The sequence below is a fragment of the Pezoporus flaviventris genome, unplaced genomic scaffold (genome assembly GCF_033815535.1).
Source record: "Pezoporus flaviventris isolate CSIRO_AGI_PZ_B2104156 unplaced genomic scaffold, CSIRO_AGI_Pfla_v1 ptg000013l, whole genome shotgun sequence".
NCBI lineage: Eukaryota > Metazoa > Chordata > Aves > Psittaciformes > Psittacidae > Pezoporus > Pezoporus flaviventris.
The window spans coordinates 3,523,397-3,542,957 of NW_026892561.1; the positions used below are offsets into that span (position 1 = coordinate 3,523,397).

At 43.4% G+C, this 19,561-nt stretch overlaps 1 protein-coding gene across 3 annotated transcripts in view; it reads left to right on the forward strand.

The window, feature by feature from the left end:
* The first annotated feature begins 2,972 nt into the window (after positions 1–2,972).
* The window catches only part of EPS15 (epidermal growth factor receptor pathway substrate 15), a 54,136-nt gene continuing 37,547 nt past the window's right edge, over positions 2,973–19,561 (forward strand). Inside the window, exons 1-5 of one of the 3 annotated variants that reach the window (XM_061451253.1) lie at positions 2,973–3,263; positions 10,432–10,473; positions 17,981–18,070; positions 18,412–18,459; positions 19,407–19,502. In XM_061451253.1, coding sequence (XP_061307237.1) covers positions 3,237–3,263; positions 10,432–10,473; positions 17,981–18,070; positions 18,412–18,459; positions 19,407–19,502 — 303 coding nt within the window. In that variant the 5' untranslated portion in view covers positions 2,973–3,236. The remainder of the gene's footprint in view (positions 3,264–10,431; positions 10,474–17,980; positions 18,071–18,411; positions 18,460–19,406; positions 19,503–19,561) is intronic. The other 2 variants (XM_061451252.1, XM_061451251.1) reach the window with 2 other exon arrangements.

A 19,561-nucleotide genomic window follows, 5' to 3' on the forward strand; every position in this document is an offset into this window, starting at 1 on the left:
GAGCTGCGTGTGACTAAGCCAAGAAAGGAATTGGAGGACATTATTTTGCAAACCTGCCAGTGGTTTGGGGTAGATTTTAATAGCCCTATTTTTTCTATTGACAGAAAGTAAGTGTGAAGTCCAGTTTTATGACTCTATGTCAGGCAATGATAGTTTGACTCCAGCTTAGAAGCAGATAGCTATTTCCTTCTGGGAGCTGTCATTCTGGATTCGTACAAATCTGCAGCACAACGGTTCATTGTTAGCACGCTGACAAGTGTGTTGTAATTACTGCAGAGATGCCTGAGGCTGTCAGCTGGATGGTTTAACTCAGGTGGTTAGAGGCATCCAGGACAATGTTTCTCTGTGTGAGGCACAGAATGTTCAACAACAGCAAAATGACCACATCAATTCTATGTTGATTGAATAGAACTCATTTTAATTTGTAAAGGTCACAGTGGCTACCTTGAGCGATTCTCGTGTTCTGTGGACAGAGTGGTCATGCACAACAACCATGTGCTTTGACAGTCCATCCATCTTTCAAAGGAGCCAAGCGTGCTATGCACACGGCCAGGGTGTGAAGATACACAACCAGCTAGCTACCTGGTACTGCCAACGAGTTCCTCAGCAGCAAGCACAGTTTGTAGTCTGCTGCTGCTGTAGTTTAGGAGAGCTCCACAGCAGTAGGAGAAGGCTCTCTGGATCACAGACCACTGTGCACTTCAGTTTGATGGAGCAAAATGATGGGGTTTGTTGTGTTTATTTTCTAACCCAGGGGATTGAGGAAGGTCGGGTCCCCAGAGGCAGCTGTTGGCCAAAGCAGATACACCTCCTGGACAGCATCTACTGCTCAGAGGGGACATGGGGCATTTGATTGTGCTCTGGGTGAGGCTGTCCTGCAGGAAGGGCTCTGCTGGGAAAGGTGAGTATCGGAACAAGTGCCTGGTGTTCCTTGACTCTGCACCATTATTTCAGTAGCCTCGCTGCAGCTGTGGGTCTAGTGCTGGCCCAGATGGGAAACACTTGATGCAATACCCAGCAGAGAGAAGTGGAACAGCAGCAAGAACACATCTGCTGAGACAACTAGCTTGCTTACAAAATCCTGCTCACAGCAGTTCAACATCAACCCTCTAACTCCAGAGCCAGGTCCCATTACCCTGTGTCACATTTTCCTTCTATTGGTAATGCAAAGACATCAGCCTGGGAGTTACCTCTCTCCTGAGGCCACCAGTGTGCTGCTGAGCTGTGGCTGTTCTCACCCAGGGAGAGGACACTGAGAGGAGGAGAAAACAATTGACAGAGCAAAGGGCATCCATGTGAGATCGTGGCTGCTAATGGAAACCCAGACCCTTCAGATCCCTACAGAGGGAACGGGCTCAAATACTGCTGTCCTCGGGAGACACAGCTGTAGTTTTGCCATCTACTGATTTAATTTCCAGGTATTAATTATTGTGGGATAGTATTCCAATTTTAATCAAAGAAGAAAATAATCAACCTAGAAGTATAATAGCCTGTGCTGTTTTCTAGGGATTTTACTTAAGAGGAAATGAGTGTGAGGTGGAGTGGAGGTATGCCAGTGAGTATGTGAATGGTGTGAATATTTCTATATCTGTTCTGTTTTATATTCTTCCCCTCCATATCTTCTTTTTCTTGCTGAAACAGTAACTGAGAAACAGGTCTGTAAAGCAGAGCTTCTATAAAACCTTTGTTACAGAATAGACAGGAAGGAGGGAGCCAACATGTTTCATGGCAGAGATGAGGAAGAGCAGTGCAGAATGACTGCCAGCTGCGGAATGACAGGATGCAGAGGTGGGGCATGAGTATCATCACAAGCATGAAACTGAACGGAAGAGGACAAAAACACAGAGAGGTGGAGAAATAAAACAGAGCACATTGCAAAACATTTCCAATAATCATGTATGACTCCAGGTAATATCCTTTTATTGGCCTGAATATGTCTTTCAGGCTTAAATTTGTGCTTAATCCCTCTTGGGGTAAAAAAGCAGATGTGTTTTCCCTCCGCCCTCAGTGGCTGATGTGTGATGTGGTAGTGGAAAAAGCAAGTGGGATAACCAGTGAGGGGGACTGAGTGGGTACAAGTAGAGCAGTTCATGTCCTTGTGTTCCATGGCTCTGTGTGGCAGCAGGAGGTTTGCCCGTGTGAAGCTGGAGCCCTAAAGTGGAAGGAGCAGGAGAATAGATGGTGGCACAAGTAAGTCTTTCAGCCTTTCTGTACATAGTTGTTTCTCATGGGTCAGGAGAACTGGGTGCTTCCCACTTCAGCTTGCTCCTCTTTTTTTTGCTGCCTATGTTGTTTCATGGTTTCTCCTTGTTGCTCGTCCCTTTCTTCTGCTTTCCCCCTCCTGCAGTCTCACTGCTCCACTCGGCACAGACAGCTCAACAGGGAGAAGGACATGTACAGCCAAGAGCGGCTTGGGCAGGCGCAACGTTTCCTGTGAGGTCTGGGGGATTGAGGCAGGAGGCCAAGCCCAGGACTGCCCCAGGGCTTGATGTGTTGGGTCAGCACATCCCGCTGGGCTCACACACTGCTTCCTCCCGGGCCCTGTGCCCGATTCTGTTGGAATCGAGCCCAGGCCCGAGGCACCTCCTGTTGTGGGGCTTACCCCACGTGGGTCATAGAATCGTAGAACGGTTAGGGTTGGAAAGGACCTTAAGATCATTAAGTTCCAACGCCCCTGCCATGGGCAGGGACACCTCACACTAAACCATGTCACCCAAGGCTCTGTCCCACCTGGCCTTGAGCACTGCCGGAGATGGGGCATTTATGACTTCCTTGGGCAACCCGTTCCAGTGCCTCACCACTCTCACAGTAAAGAACTTCTTCCTTATATCCAATCTAAACTTCCCCTGTTTAAGTCATGACTAAACTGGGGATTGTGGCCGTTCAAAATGCTTGAAGCACCTCCAGAAGAAGCAGGGCCCATAGAGAGGGTGTGGGAAAGGCTGGGAGCGGGATGTTGGCCACCGCATTAGGCCAATAACTCCGGCTCCGGGTTTTTGCTGCAGCTGCCTCGGGAAGGCTCCGGCTCCGCTGAGTACACTCCGGCGCCCGGTTTTGCTCGCGTCCGCCGCTGCCGTGTGCGGGCGGAGGAGGCTCCGGCTCCGTCCGTTGGACGGGCGGGGATCCGGTGCCGGGTTTTGGCCGGGCCGGCCGGGGAAGTTGCCGAAGTTGGCCCGCGAGTGCCGGGCCCGCGGCGCGTCCTTCCTGCGGGCGGGCCGGTGCATGATGGAAGCAGCATGGCTGCGCACCTCTCCCTGACACAGGTACCTCTAGCGGGCTCCCCCCACCGCTGCGCTGCGGGGCCTGGAGCTTCCCGTGTGGGGTATGGGGGGTCCGGGGCAGGAGCGGGGCCTGGCGCTGCCCCGCTCCCGCGCCGCTGAGGCGGGTGTCGGGGCCGTCTCGACACCGCTGGGGAGTGGCTCGGCGCTCCCCGGAGGGCCCCGCGGCGGGGCGGCTTTGTGTGCCCGCCGCCGCCCCTCAGCCCTGCCCCGCCGCCGTAACGGCCGCGGGCGCTGTCAGGTGGCGGCTGAGGCGCGGTGGGGGCTGCGGTGTGTCTGAGGGACGGGCAGCCGCGACCCTGCGGCGTGAAACCAGATCCCGCCCGGTGCAGGTGCCTGTGCCCGGGGCTGAGCGGGGAGCGGCCTCCCGGGGGGGCAGCGCGCTGAGGTCTGTAGCTGCGGCCGGTCTTTTGTCTCATAAAGGTATAGAGCGGCCGGTTTAAACAACAGCAGAAAACCGAACGTGCCCCGTCAATTTCGGGGGCAGGTGGCGAGCTGGGAGGCGGGAGAGGGAGTGCTGGCCGCGGGGCTGAAAGGCGATAGCTGTGGGTCAGGTAGCCGTGCCGCGGCCGGTGCCAGCGCGGCCTCCCGGAGCTCAGCAGCCGGCAGCAGGACAGGAGAAGGGTCCGGGGGCAGCGGTGTCAGCGCCGTAACGGGCGGTGTGCGAGAGGGGTGGCTTGGGGGAGCATAAATTCATGTTTAAACTCCGAAGATACTGCTTGGAAGTCATTTTAGCTTGTGTTTGGTGGGCCCCACCGGTTTTATACGCTGCCTATACAGGTGCCTAACAGAGAAGAGCTCTGCAGGTGATGGTCTCAAAACTCGGAGAATCTTTGCTCTGTTTCATGCTCAGGTGATCTCATTTTGCCGGAATCTTTGTGTCTTTTTCCTGACAGTAGTAGAGTCACTTCATGCAACTTACTCTAGTTAGAGTGTTCTATTGTACACACTGCTGTAGCATAGTTAGGATTGCATCTTATTCCCTAGAGAGCCGATACCAAATAAACTGTGCTTTATGGTACTTTTGTGTTTCATTTAGCAGTGACATGAGAAATTTGCATTCCTAGCCTGAGATGGGCCTGTTGGTGCACACACTCCTGGCTTGGGATGCTTCAATCTGGTGCTCAGTTGTCACGTTTACTGAAAGCTGGTAAATAAGTGTGAATCACTTAAGGACATAGAAGTAAACTTAAAAAGTTGGCTGCAAGGCTACTCAGTTTGTGGTTACCCACTTATCTAGTTGACTTTTGAGGAAATCATCAGTTATTTCAGGGAAAGAAATGACACTTCAGTGAAACAGTGAACTTTAGGACCAGATGATCCTTGTGGTCCCTTCCAACCTCGTATTCTGTGGTTTTAGTGGAGAAAATAACTGTCTTTACAAGTCTAAAGATATGTAGTTATGAAGTATAGTGCCTTCTATGAGAGCTTGCTTTGATATTAAAAAGCCTTAGCTTAGCCTTTTCTGTGTCTCTTTTTCAACAGTCTTCAAGCAAAAGGCAAGTTTAAAACATCCTCTTACTGAAGAGAGAAAAGTTTTTATAGACCAGCAGCCTGATTTGTGTTGGTCTAAAGACATGGGCTGCTCTGGCTCTCTATTTGGAGAGAGGGGAGCAGTGTCTCCTCTGGTGTGTTGTATAGCAAGACATTATTGCTACAGGCTGTGCAATCCTTTCATTGTAGGATTTATTTACTTTTTTGGTCACGTGGCAGTGGGACCAAATACAAATGTGATAATGTTGACAGAAGCAGAAAAATCGCCGCAATCTTTAAAACCATTGTGACTGCAGTGTACATCAGTGCTTAAATTGAGGAAGCTGTTGCTGAGCATTTGTGGGGGGATCACTTTTCTGTTTGGTTGGAGTTTTGTTTGTGTTTTTCTTCTTGCATTGCATAAAAATCATCTTGGTCAAGCAAGCATAGAGGTGATTACTGCAGTGTGGGTTCTAATTTCTGGAATTTCAGGGTTATGAAAAGTCACAACAAATTGTTAAGTGTTCTAAATGTGTGTAGATGAGCATGAGGAAGTGAAAATACCAGTGTAGGGGGTGGGGGATACAGTTGCTGGCTGCAGTGAGATCAGTTACTAAAACAAGCAGTAAAAAGCACACAGATCAGTACTTTCTGCTGCAGACCCTGTGCAGAGAATAAGAGGCATATTGACCTGCAGCAAAGCTCATGACTGTGTCAGGTTTCTTTTCCCCTTCCCGTGTTTGGTTTGACTTTGGTGATTGAGTGTGGCTGGGAAGTGGGGTGTTTCCACATGGGGCTGGGGTATTTTCAGATGGCTTTGCAGCTGCAGTGTCTGAGGGCTGGACATCCTTTATCTGACCATCAAAGCTGTTTAAGTAATGGGAAGCTTTTGGGTGCTTATTGTGTTCTGTTGGCTAAAGAGTAACAATATTTCAGGTCCATGTAGATGTAGTGAAATTTATGACACCCAGGACACATATTTGCAAACCAAAGGTGATTATCTCATCCTCCTCCCCCCAATTTAGCCATGATCTGAAATATATTTTATCTCCCCATTTTGAACCCATTCCATAACATCTTGTTGCCTCTTGCATTTGCTCAGTCAGTGTCATGGTCTGAGCATAGCTATGAATTTAATATGGAACTTCTAAGGAAACATTCTACCATGTGAATGTTTTGTTGTGGTTGCCTTTAGTTTGGAAACGAGCTAGCAACATCAGTGAGAAGGAAGGGCTCCTGTCTCAAGATAGTTGTTGGAAAACTGAAATTAAGCTGTAGGCAATGTGAAGAGTTGTATTTTTGATCTTCCAAGGATGGTTGTTAATCTTCCCTATTTCATTTAGGGAATTTAGGGAGGGTGAAAAGTGAAGACGCGAAAAATCCATGTTGAAACTGAGGAAGATCTGTTTGTTGAAAGCTGGTGTAATACTGGCACTCAGAAACTCCTTGAAAACTGAACATGTGGTTTATTCTGAAAACCCCTTGTGATGGAGGGGGAAGGCCTGTAGAGAAATGTTCAGGGAGAACAGGAAGGTAGCTTCTTGTGTTTGTCTTCCTGATGTCACAGAAGGCTTTTTGTGGAAATTGTGGTCACTGTTTTGTTTACTATAGTAGGTCATAACTGCTTTAAGACAGTCATGTAATACCAGTTTGTATCCCAGTTAGCTGCAGGTTTCAGTTTGTAACTTCAGTGTTGTGTCACAGGGTCAGTTGTGTTGAAGGGAAGCATCAAAAAGTACTACTAGGCTAAGCTAGATAGATACCTAATGCATGTACTGCCAGGGTTGATGTCTTGTTACTAGAATACATAGGATTTGAGTATTTAGGATAGGCATGATGCTCTCATAGTAGTATGTATGTTATATATAGTGTAGAGCCAGAGTTTTTGAGGTCCCGAGACCAGTTTGCCAGATAAATGATGAACAAAATGGTAAAATTGAGGTTTGAATTTGTCCTTTTTACTGGAGTGAGAGATCTGTTGTTCCTCTTTCTGCCTTCCATAAAAGGGGAAGAAGAGTATGCAGGTGTGTGTGTTTAAACTTGCGTATAGAGGCAGCTGACTGCTCCTAAACATAGAACTTCATCTTTTTTGACTGATAGTTCCATCAACCATGTTAGAGAGTGGCTGCATCTAAAAGGGCAGTGGAGCTCCTCTTTCATATTACACAGGCTTTGTTCAGTACTGATTAGAAGATGGTGGGAGCTTTCCTGTAGTGATTTGAGAATTCAATCGAACCATTCTCAATTATGCAGTGACAGACATTTATGCAGAGGGGAAATCAGCAGAGTTTTTGTGTATGCTTCAGCTGTCAGTGGGAATGAAAGTGCTGGATTTAGAAGTATGTGGTAATATTTGTGTATAAATTTATAGTAAATATTTTCTTTACTTTTGTTACTGCTGCAGGAGTTGTGCTTGGTTATATAGTGGAAAGCTTTGCCATGAAACACTTCAGATAAGAGAGTAAAGCGATAGGGGAAAAAGAGACAAGCTGATTATTGTTTAGAAAGGGCATTGTAAGAAAACCAGCTACGCTTAAGCTTACCTGATTTTTAGCTGGCTGACTGTGGGAAGAACATTTACAACCAGATGGTGTTGTTTGGCCTGGAAACCCAAAATTAATCCTATATCTTTGCATCATGATAGGATACAGTACTTTGGATTTTCATCAAGATAGACTTGCTTGTTTCTCCTGTTTCTTATTTGAGTTGGAGGGGAAAACTACTTTGTTTTTCTCAATGGACAGCTTGTTTGTTTGTTTGTCTTTAAACCTTTTTGTGGGCAGGAAGACTGTGGGTGGATGGGGTGGACAGACTGGTAGTGGTATCTTACTACACCTAAAGGCAAGTGTGCCAGAGGGGTGAAAACACGGGGATATAAAGGCTTGACTGACAACAGAAGATGAAAAAGAAGCGTGTCCCTGAAGGTGTTTTTTATTTCCTAGGTTAGTATTCTAATGTTCATAGTTTTGTAACAAAGGTGGTAATTACTGGATCGGATGTTGCTCTTATGAAGCAATACGTTATGAAGATTCCATTTGAAAGTTTATTTCTATTTTTGTACACTGTGGAATCTGACCTTTTCTCCTTCCCTCCTTTTTGCATTGAAAACGAGTTGAATTTCCTCTCTGCAATTAGTTGTTAGAAATCCAATAAAAAGGATTCTGCCAGGTAGATTCTACCCCGGCACTTCGAAAGATGTTCAGCAGTACTTTTCTTCTGATCCCAGAAGAATATTTGTGTGTGTTGTTTTACTGTGGGGTATCGTTGGAGGAACACCAGGTCTGTTACTAGTAAGATAGCCTAGAAAACATTTTTACTACTATTATTCTATTTGGCGTCACAGGAAATTCCAGTTACTGCAGTGATACTGGTGTTAAAATGAATATTGGAAACACCAGTGAAATAAATAAGAATTATTGGCTTGTTCTCTAGGTACTGAATGAAAAGATTGTTTTGCACTTAGTGTTTTCATTGCAGGACTTCAACACAATGTTTCCTGTCCAGGAGTGACAATGATCAGTTTGGCTGTAATAATGAAACATTTGGCTGAACAAAGAGTGATATTGGGCAAGAGGGATGATGTGTGAGGACTGATACTTCTAGTGCTGGCCAACTCTGTTCTAGTCTTCTGCGTATGGCTTAAGTTTGATTCTGTGCCTGTACTTTTACATCATATTGAACTAATACTTAGTCCAATACTTGAATGTTTAGGAGAACTGGCCCTCTAGGTTGGGTTTCAAAGTGTAGCTGAGTTGGTAGGTACAGCACTAGAAGTTTGTTTAAGAAAATAACTATGCTTTGGAGCATGCTGGAAAGTGATGGGAAATGTTCTATTGGTTTTATGGTAGGCAGAGGTCTGGTGAAACTTTGACTATGTTTCATCAGGCTATTTTAAGTGATGTGTAAAAGCCTGCATAGTTGATGGCTGAGATACTGAAGGTCTTTGGGTACCAGAGCAAGGTTAACCTATATAAACGGAGGTATTGTTTTGAATACCAGTGATATGTAATTTTTAATGTTCGGCTATGTGAGAAGTATTTCCTACCCACCTCCCAACAAAGAGACAAGTCTGCTCCCCCAAGAAACACACACACCCCCCCCAACAGCTAGAGAATCAGTAATGCCATGTGGCTTTTAGAGGAAACTGTGTCTCTGTGACAGCGTACTTGCTGAATAAGCAGATGTCAAGGTCTCAGTGAAAGTTCTCCTGTCATTTCTAGCTGTGCTCTGTAATTTATCTTTCAGGATGTTCTGGTGATCCTGCGCTCTTTTCTAGTTAAAAGGATCACACTAAACCCCTGATTTCTACCAACCAACCATTCCCTCTTAGCATTCTTTGATAATTGGCACCTGTGAACATGTAGGTACTTAGCCAAAAGAGCAACTGTGTTAACTGTTTGCTATAGAAAAGTGTATGTGGTCTTATTTAAGCTGCCACCATTTATGTGCACTGTAGAAAGTGTTTTCTACAACTGTGATTGATGATGTCTAGAATACTGTTGGTTTTCACATCTCAATACAAACTTCTAAATTTTAAAGCTGAAGAAGCTACCTTGTTGGATTCAGGTTATACAAAGGTCTGTAAATCCTGGGGTTTAAGATCATATTACTTTTAAGGGGGAGAATTCTGGTTTTGAATGATACACAAAGTTAAGTGGTTTAGGGTTTTTTCCAGTGTTGTGTGTTACTGTATTATGCTCAGCTGTTCCAGCTGGGTTTGTGAGGGCAACACGTGGTAATCTAGTGTTAACCTCTCTGTAAATGCACAGGGTCATGCACACAGTCTTTGGGTCAGGCACCATGCACTTCATCAAAACAGTATCTGATTTTTGTGCCTGATTATATCTCTGGGAAAAGGGGAAAATCTAACAGTATTGGAGCTAGATGATCTTTAAAGGTCCCTTCCAACCCCAACCATTCTGTGATGCTATGAATACATTTTTTAGTAATCTCTTGGGCAAGCCAAGATCTTAAGTTTTGCATGGTTTCAGGCCTTGGGCCTTTTTAGAGCTGCTAAAAATGGTTTAAAAATAAATTGATAAAGGGGCCTTTTCCAAAGAAGCTGTTTTATCTTTGTCCACCTAAGTTTAGGTGAGCACTGAATGTCTGGTAGGTAGCAGTGGATTAAGGCAGAAGCTATCTCTGGCAAGGATTCAAGTTACAAAAGCCTAAATTTAAATATTACTCTCTCTTAATTTGGTACCATTGCTGTGGATTTAGTTGTGAATCCAGGAGCTAACTTGGATATCAGGAAATTTTATGGACTGGTTGTATAGGTCACTAAATTCTAAAGAATGATGCAGGGGCAGTAAAATAAAATGATATTTGCACTCATCAGGGAGCGCTTCCTAGCCTGTGTCGTTTCAGGTTTCTTTTTTTGCCTATAGATGATCTTGCTTAAGAACTCATTTCACACTGCCTAACCTGGTGACCTGATAGTAATCTGATAGTGGTTAGTATCACTGGCTTCAAAACAAGAAGTTAGTCTTCTAAAGGTTACAGCATGAAGAGCTCTCATAGTCCTCATCATTTTACAGAATAAATAGAATTACATGAATGCTTAATGTTTCTTTGAAGAGCAGTAAAGTGTTTTATATATTTATTTATCCCGAGAGGAACAACTGAAATATGGATTATTTTTAATTATGGTTAATTTTCTCTCACTCTTTCTCTTTTACAGCTATCGAGTGCAAATCCTGTGTATGAGAAATTCTATCGACAGGTATGAATGTTCTTGAGAGAACAAACTTTATTTTGTGTTTAAACCAAAGAATATTCTTTACCTATGGACTTCAGCATGGCCAGCTGTGTGTAAACAGTAAAAGTTCAAGGAAAATTATTCAGCTTTAAAATGTATTTGTCTAGTAACTAACACTTGGGGCTGAGCTATGTCAGTATGAGTTTTACATTGATTGTAAGATGACTTATTTAGTTTGCTAGGGAACTGCCAGGTGTGTATGACATACATCACTTTACAGTTAGACAGTGCTTTGAATGGAGTAAATCCTTTCATAATACTGTATTGATGTGCTCTTTGATCCTTTTTACAAGCAAAGCTGAATTTCTTATGTTTGTAGTGCAGTTAGAGTCATGTAAGACTTGCATCTCTCTGAGCATACCCAGAAATTCTTACAGGTTACTGTAAGGAGTGAGATTTGGACAGAAGGCCCCTGAATGCCAAAAGAACGCATGTAGTTCTTGCAGCTTTACTCAACAGATACAAGTCTTTTGACTTTATAATACAAAAATAAAATTACATATAAATAATACGAAGTTTATGCATCACCTGTCTTATCTTTAGGCCCTGCAAAAATAAGGTGTATTCGTTGCTATAAAATCAGCTTTTTTGAAAACTAGCTGTTTCATCTATAATAGCAATTCCATAATAGGAATATTTTGTATCATGTGCATAACTTTTGTATTATTGTACAAACATAGATAATATGAAAACTTCCAGGGAAATGTAAACCGAATGCATGACTGTATAAAACAATTAAAAATTATTTTTTTTTTGATAGAAAGACCTGATGAGTCTGTAAAAAAACAACCTTATATGAGTGTGTTTTCCTTTGTGCAACTGTAATGTTCCTGTCTGTCTGTCCTAAGACAGGGTATAGAGTATGTGACACCTTTGTTTAGGAACTTCTTCTGGGCATCAACATTGGAATGTGAGCTTTTCTGCTGGCTGAGAGAAGACCATAAATTCTATCCAGCTCTATTTTTGAATTGTGCTTAGAGGACTAGTCCCGTTATCAAGTGCCTAAAACAGCAGTTTTATCAAAATTACTCAAAGTGTATAAACCTGTGATGCCTAAGAAGTTAGAGCTTTCTATTTTACTTTGACAGGGGGGTTTCTCCACTACAGGAGAGTAGCAGATTTGAAATTGCTAAATGAGAAGAGAGTTTACCTTGATCTAAACTTGGATTGCTCCTGAAGGCTAAAGGAGATAGTAACACCCTCACAAAGGTTTTCTTCAGTGATGCACAAACCCACTGTCTATATCTGGGCATTAGATTAAAAGCCTTAGGGAATCCCATATTATGGGGATCATTACAAGATCACAAGAAAAGGCAAGGAACTGATTTTTTTGTACCTTAGTTTTCCTAGCTCAATATTACTGACTGTCACTTTGATGATCTTTGGCACATGCTTGTCTCTTCCTCCTGACTGCAGTTGCTAAACCAGTGAAATGTGAAGCAGAAAGCTGGATAAACTGAATTTAAGCACAAATGTGATACTGGTTCCTAAATCACTTAGCATCTTGAATTCATTAGAATATATAGCCTAGTGAAACTGGAGCACTATTTGTTATCCAGAAGCCTCAGCTGTATACGTGAACATGATGTTACTGCTCATGAAGTTGTGCCAATAAATTTGCTTTCAGAGGATTAGTTTTCTGACTTGCTCAGCCAAACTCTTTTCTGCAAGCATTTGTCCTAAAGAATAACTTTCAAATGTACTGTGTCTGAAGTCTTTCAGTCGCACTGGGTAACTTTTTCCTTCCCTCCCTTAGATAAGAAGATCTCAACTTTAAGAATAGAAATGTTAGAAACACATTTCCCACTTTGTCCTGTGGTGCTGGTAGAGCATGTTTTTATTCTTTTATACCAGAAGCACTTCAGAACATTCTGTGCAATTTGAGAGTAAATCCGTCACCTGAAATAACTCTGATGCTTAGAACACTTCCAATTCTATCACAAAGTAATTCATCTGGCATAATGTGAAATGGATATAAAACCTGGGCTTTATACTTAGAATGTGGTTGAAATCAGCCTTTCAACAGAGGCAATTTTCTTTCAAATGAAAGTTTTTCTGTGTAACCTTTTCTAGGCTGACTCTCAAAACAGGGTCAGTTTAAAGGACAAATATGAGTGATAAAGTAGTAGGAAGTCACTTCGTTGTATGATGCCCTGTAGCAGGTAAGCAGCATGCCTGAGCTGCTGCTGAATTCTTGATGAATCCCACGTACTTCTCGCTGTTACCTTGTTGACTTAGTGACCTCAGATGTACGTTTGTAACTTTTAGTCATTTCTGGCCCTTACAAAAGACAGCTTGCAACAAGGGAGTTGCTGGCCAACACAGCTATGGAAACGGCTTTCTGCACATCAGAGAAAAAGCTCTACCAAGCTGTTGCATAACTGACAAAAACCAGTGATCTTCTCAGTGCAATAGTCAAATATAAGCCAATTTCTGCAGTGTTTTAATGCTTAGTATGTACTAGTAGCTTCCTTGAGTTATGCAAGTGTGCAAAAGGCAGTAATTTTAAAGAAATTGAAATGAACCCTTTAAAAAAATGTAGTTACTGAAATTTAGCTACTTAGTTGCACAGGAAGAAACTGTCCATATTGGGTTGAGTAATAACTGTAGAATAGTTAGGGTTGGAAAGGACCTTAAGATCAACCAGTTCCAATCCCCCTGCCGTGGGCAGGGGTTCCTCACTCTACACCATGTCACCCAAGGCTCTGTCCAACCTGGCCTTGAAAGTTGCCAGGGATGGGGCATTTACCACTTCTTTGGGCAACCTGCTCCAGTGCCTCACCACCCTCACAGTGAAGAGCTTCTTCCTTATATCTAACCTGAACTTCACCTGTTGAAGTTTAAACCCATTCCCCCTTCTCCTATCACTACAGTCCCTGGAGTACAGTCCCTCCCAGCATCTTTATGGGCTCCCTTCAGATACTGGAAGGCTGCCATGAGGTCTCCATGCAACCTTCTCCAGGCTGAACAGCCCCAACTTTCTCAGCCTATCTTCATATGGGAGGTGCTCCAGTCCCCTGATCATCCTCGTGGCCCTCCTCTGGACTTGTTCCAACAGTTCCATGTCCTTTTTATGTTGAGGACACCAGAACTGCACACAATACTCCAAGTGAGGTCTCATGAGAGCAGAGTGGAGGGGCAGGATCACCTCCTTCGACCTGCTGGTCAGGCTCCTTTTGATGCAGCAGAAGGCTGCCTTCCTCTGGGTTGGAGGCTGGGAAATAAAAACTAAACACGGACGATAACCATGCTGCTTTGTAACTTTCCCTAGCAGAAAAGTCCTAGGCTGGAGGTTTGCTGAGTGGATGCCAATATTTCTGTGCTTGTTGTGCAAGGTCGACTCCACTAACTGAAAAGGGGATTTGGTGCAGCGTCTTGGCAACTTTTTGCTGATAATATGAACAGCTGTCTCATACAGGATATTTAAACAAAATCTGAAGAGCAGGTTAACTGCAAGGCTGTAATGCTTGTAATTTTATTGCCCTGACCAGGAAATTCTCAACTATATGAAATAACCTCTTCTAATTGAAATCATACTAGTTATGTTGAAAACAGAAGATGTGTTCACTTCTGTAGTAAATGATGGTTTTGGGAGTGCTTTCGGAGTTTTTTCTTCACTTTTAGAAGAAGTGTCTACAGACAGCCTTAATCTGCTGCAGCATGCTTTCCAAATGACACATCAGAATCATAGAATAGTTAGGGTTGGAAAGGACCTTAAGATCGTCTGGTTCCAACCCCCCTGCCATGGGAAGGGCCACCTCACACTAAACCATGTCACCCAAGGCTCTGTCCAGCCTGGACTTGAGCACCGCTAGGGGTGGAGCATTCACAACTTCCCTGGACAACCCATTCCAGTGCCTCACCACCCTCACAGTAAAGAACTTCTTCCTTATATCCAATCTAAACTTCCCCTGTTTAAGTTTTAACCCATTACCCCTTGTCCTTTCACTACAGTCCCTGGCGAAGAGTCCCTCCCCAGCATCCTTATAGGCTCCCTTCAGATACTGCAAGGCTGCTATGAGGTCTCCAGGCAGCCTTCTCTTCTCCAGGCTGAACAGCCCCAACTTCCTCAGCCTGTCTTCATATGGGAGGTGCTCCAGTCCCCTGATCATCCTCGTGGCCTCCTCTGGACTTGTTCCAACAGTTCCATGTCCTTTTTATGTTGAGGACACCAGAACTGCACACAATACTCCAGGTGAGGTCTCACAAGAGCAGAGTAGAGGGGCAGGATCACCTCCTTTGACCTGCTGGTCACGCTCCTTTTGATGCAGCCCAGGATTCGGTTGGTTTCTGGCCTGCAAGCACACACTGAAGCCGGCTCATGTTCATTTTCTCATCAACCAACACCCCCAAGTCCTTCTCCGCAGGGCTGCTCTGAATCTCTTCTCTGCCCAACCTGTAGCTGTGCCTGGGATTGCTCTGACCCAGGTGTAGGACCTTGCACTTGGCATGGTTAAACCTCATGAGGTTGGCATCAGCCCACCTTGCAAGCGTGTCAGGGTCCCTCTGGATGGCATTCCTTCCCTCCAGGGTATCAACCAAACCACACAGCTTGGTGTCATCGGCAAACTTGCTGAGGGCGCACTCAATCCCACTGTCCGTGTCATCAACAAAGATGTTGAACAAGACCGGTCCCAACACCGATCCCTGAGGGACAGCACTTGTTACTGGTCTCCAGCTGGACATTGAGCCATTGACCACAACTCTTTGTGTGCGGCCATCCAGCCGGTTCTTTATCCACTGAGTGGTCCATCCATCAAATTGATGTCTCTCCAATTTAGAGACAAGGATGTCGTGTGGAACAGTGTCGAGCGCTTTACACAAGTCCAGGTACATGACATCAACTGCTCTACCGCTGTCCATCAGTTCCGTAGCCCCATCATAGAAGGCCACCAAGTTGGTCAGGCAGGATTGCCCCTTAGTGAAGCCATGCTGGCTGTCACCAAGCACCTTGTTGGTTTTCATGTGCCTTAGCATGCCTTCCAGGAGAGTCTGCTCCAAGATTTTGCCAGGCCCAGAGGTGAGACTGACTGGTCTGTAATTCCCTGGGTCATCCATTTTCCCCTTCTTGAAAATGGGGGTTATATTTCCCTTTTTCCCGTCATTGGGAACTTCACCTGACTGCCATGATTTCTCAAATATGATGGCCAGTGGCTTAGCAACTTCGTTCGCCAGCTCCTTCAGGACCCACGGATGGATCTCATCAGGTCCCATGGACTTGTGCACGTTCAGGTTCTTAAGATAATCTCGAACCAGATCCTCTCCTACAGTGGGCCCAAGGTCTTCATTCTCACAGTCCCTGCGTCTGCCTTCCAAGACTTAGGTGGTGCGGTCAGAGCATTTGCCAGTGAAGACTGAGGCAAAGAAGTCATTAAGAACCTCAGTCTTCTCCAAATCCAGGGTAGCCAGTTCTCCTAATAGCTTCCTGAGGGGACCCATGTTGTCCCTAGTCTGTCTTTTATTTGCAGTGTAACTATAGAATCCCTTCCTGTTATCCTTAACATCCCTAGCCTTAGCTTTCCTAACCTGGTTCCTAGCTTACCCTGGTCCCTTAGGTCCATTCTCCACAATCTTTCACTAGCTAGTTCTAAGTCCATCTCTGGGAGCTACTTGCTTTGAGCACCTTTTGTGTGCTGCACCTGTGAACACAGAAGTTTGGTCTTACATTCCAAACAAGCTATTTTAAACATAAAGCTGTGAGACTGTAAATGATGCAATGCATCATCATCATCATCATCATCTTGTGTTTTGCTGGATATTGCCAAACTTTTTGTTCTGTCTGAAGCACTAGTTTTCACTAGGCATTTTCAGGCTGCTTCCAAGCCATGATGACTCTGTGTTCAGCAAGTGCTCAGAAAGCATTGATCTTCAAAAGTGCACACTGGGAAATCTGATGGTAGCATCACATTATTCGTTCTGTGCAAGTACTTCAGTTTTCCATGCATGCTGATTTATTTGCACAATTTCAGGTTTGGTTCTCTCTTTTCTCTCCAGGAAGTATGGAAAGTAAATTGCCTCCATTGCCTCTTTCCTGTCCTTTGAAATGTTTGTCACAAACTGCAGTTTCAGGGCATCTCAGCTGATCATAGATGGGAAGACTCTATTTTTGAAGACAATGTTATATGTATTTTTATATATAATATATAACATACTTGATCTCTAGATCCTCTAGGACATATATGACGGTACCTGTTTGATGCAGTAAGCCTGACAGGTTGAATTCATTAAAGATACCCTCAGTCCTCTTCTTTATACTCTGTCCTTTTTAGCCATCTCTTGCGACCATAAAGTCCCCAAGACTCACAGCTTTTCCTCTATTTCCCTTGTGCTCATGTAGCTGATGTAACTTTAACTGCTTGCTTCTTCCACTTGAAGGTATAACTGAGGTAGTGTTTTCACTTAGGATCTTGAATAATGATCTATTTTAATGATCTCCCTATTAATCTAGGTAGAAATGCATGCTGGTTGATACTCTGCTCAAACTATCACCAACTTTTTTGTTGTGCAAATACGTTTCACTTGAGGGAGTAAGCATTTCCCTCTTCTAGGGTGGTGGAGGTATCTTCAAGCAAAGCCTTCTTTTTCAGAGCATACCAGTAGGAAATTTGTAGCTGGACAATTAAATGTAATCACACTCTGGGGCTTCTCTGTCCTTACAAATCAAATGTTTTGCAGGCATCAATGAGAAAATCCTGTGATTATGAAGGGCTAACTAGATAGGTTCAGATGATGGTCTAATGTGAATAAGCTTCCCTGTCTGCTGTGTAAGTTGAGAAATTCTTGGGGCTTTGTCTATACTTGAAACGTACTACTCGAGACTTTGAAATCCAGGCATAATCAATGCTTACAACCTTACAACAGTGGACACTTGATTGTTTGCGTATGTATTAGTGGGTTTTCCTCAATTTTCAAGTGGAATTAATCTAAATCTTCATTGCTGACCTATAAGAGTGTCTTGTGCTGGGGTGCCAGCTTGTGACTTGGGAGACCTGGGTTACCTTCCTTGCCTTCTGTCCCAAACTGGGCCATCTAGGCAAAATTCTTACCTACCTGGGTCTTAGTTGTGTACAGACAATGGGGATAACAGTGTATTTTTCTGGAACACTGTAAAACATATGAGAGTGTGAAAGATGCTTAGTTGCATATGCATAATATATCTTAAATTTGTCAGTGTTATTTTAAGCTATCAACTTCCAAAGCTTGTCTGTTGATATTTAATCTGAAGCAGCTAGCTCAAAATGTCTTCATTCTAATATAACATGATTTTTGATGAAAGGGAGTTTTTATTGTAATATTTAATAAACATTTATTTAATATTTAAATTACTCTTCAGAAGTCTGAAGATTGGTCTGAAAGTGCTGATGTTAACTTGAGCATTTTTCTTTGCTAGCTTTTTGAGAGCCTTTGTAAAAGAGATGGCATCAATTCAAAAGGCAGATTGTCATGTGAGGGGTTTTTTTTCTCCCCGCAGGTTGATTCTGCTAATGCTGGAAGAGTGTTGGCTTCAGATGCAGCTGTTTTCTTGAAGAAGTCTGGATTGACAGATTTGGTACTTGGAAAGGTATTTAATGGCAATCATGTAATTATCTTGTCTCTTGCTTCAGTTAGTAACCTGCGTAAATTAAAATGCTTAGTGCTACTAAAAGGGTATGTGATTTTTCCCTAATGTGTTTTCAGTTGTGCTGTCTAATAGTCTCCAACTTCATTATCCTTGCTTGTTCTACTATGTATGTAGGTGGTAGTGGAAAATAAAACTACTTAAATGTGTCACAACAAGTAAGTGCTATCATGAAAGTCAAGACCTGAACTTTGATCCAAGAATGTATTGTTAAATGGACTGGGAAGTTGCCAGCTTCCTCTCAGTGCTGTGGAACACTTGTGTTTATTGTTTTTATGTTTTAGATTTGGGACCTAGCTGATACTGATGGCAAAGGTATCCTGAACAAGCAGGTATGATTATTTATATGATGTATGAAGTTACTCTAACCATTAGGAAGCCTTGAAAGAAGATAAAACAAGTTTTCTAACTGATTTTTTCAGATTTTTCTGATTGTATCTAGATATGTTCGTCCTATTTCAGTGTAAGCTACAAGAAGTTAAGCAGCCTTCAGCTGCCTCATCAGTTTTTCTTCAAGTCATAAAATGAACTTCTGTGTAGCTGTGTAGTACAACATGATGAGAAGTTATTTAAGGGTTAATGTACTGCATTTACTACAAAGGTGACTTTCTTCTTAGCCTCGGAAGAAATTTAATGTAGTTTCAAAACTCTTTGTCTAATTTTGGTGGACTTGACATCAGTATGTTCTGTTTGGAGCTGGTTCTTCCAAGGCTGTAATGGTGAACGGCATGGCAGTCACACTGGAGTATCAATGCTACTGGAAAGCTCTAATGTACACTGATGTTTGCTTTGAGGTGTAGTTACTCTAATAACAGCCTGTGGAGAGTGAGTTGCTTCATTCCATGGTAGGAAAAGGAGGAGAGGAGCTGGAAACATCTACCAAACATTTTTTTTCCCAGATTTCCTTTGATTGCTTTTTCTCATGTGCTCTATCTTTGTCTTCCTTGTCCATCAACTGCCACCTTTGGGATCAACTCAGTTCCTCCAAGATGAGCAGAAGAACTTTAAATTTCCACTGCTCTGCCGTAGAACTGCTGAGTTCTAAAAACTGACTACACTAGCCAGGAAGTTACTAAATCCTTGGAGCTAGGAAGTACAAACTTTGCCTCACTGGACGAATTCAGTAGTTGCTGACTGCTGCTTTCTGTCACTTTCTGATCTCCTTTGAACCCGTTTGCAACACTTTGTATATATAGCAATACTAGAGAAACTCTTTAATTCTTCTGAAATTTGAGTATTTTCATATAATAAATCCTTTCAAATTTCATTTCTCCTGTAGGAATTTTTTGTGGCTTTACGACTTGTAGCATGTGCACAGAATGGATTGGATGTTTCCCTGAGTAGTCTTAATTTGCCTGTTCCTCCACCAAGATTTGTAAGATTTCTTTTTTAATTGAACATACCAACTCATTAATAAGAGCTGCTTTTAAGTGA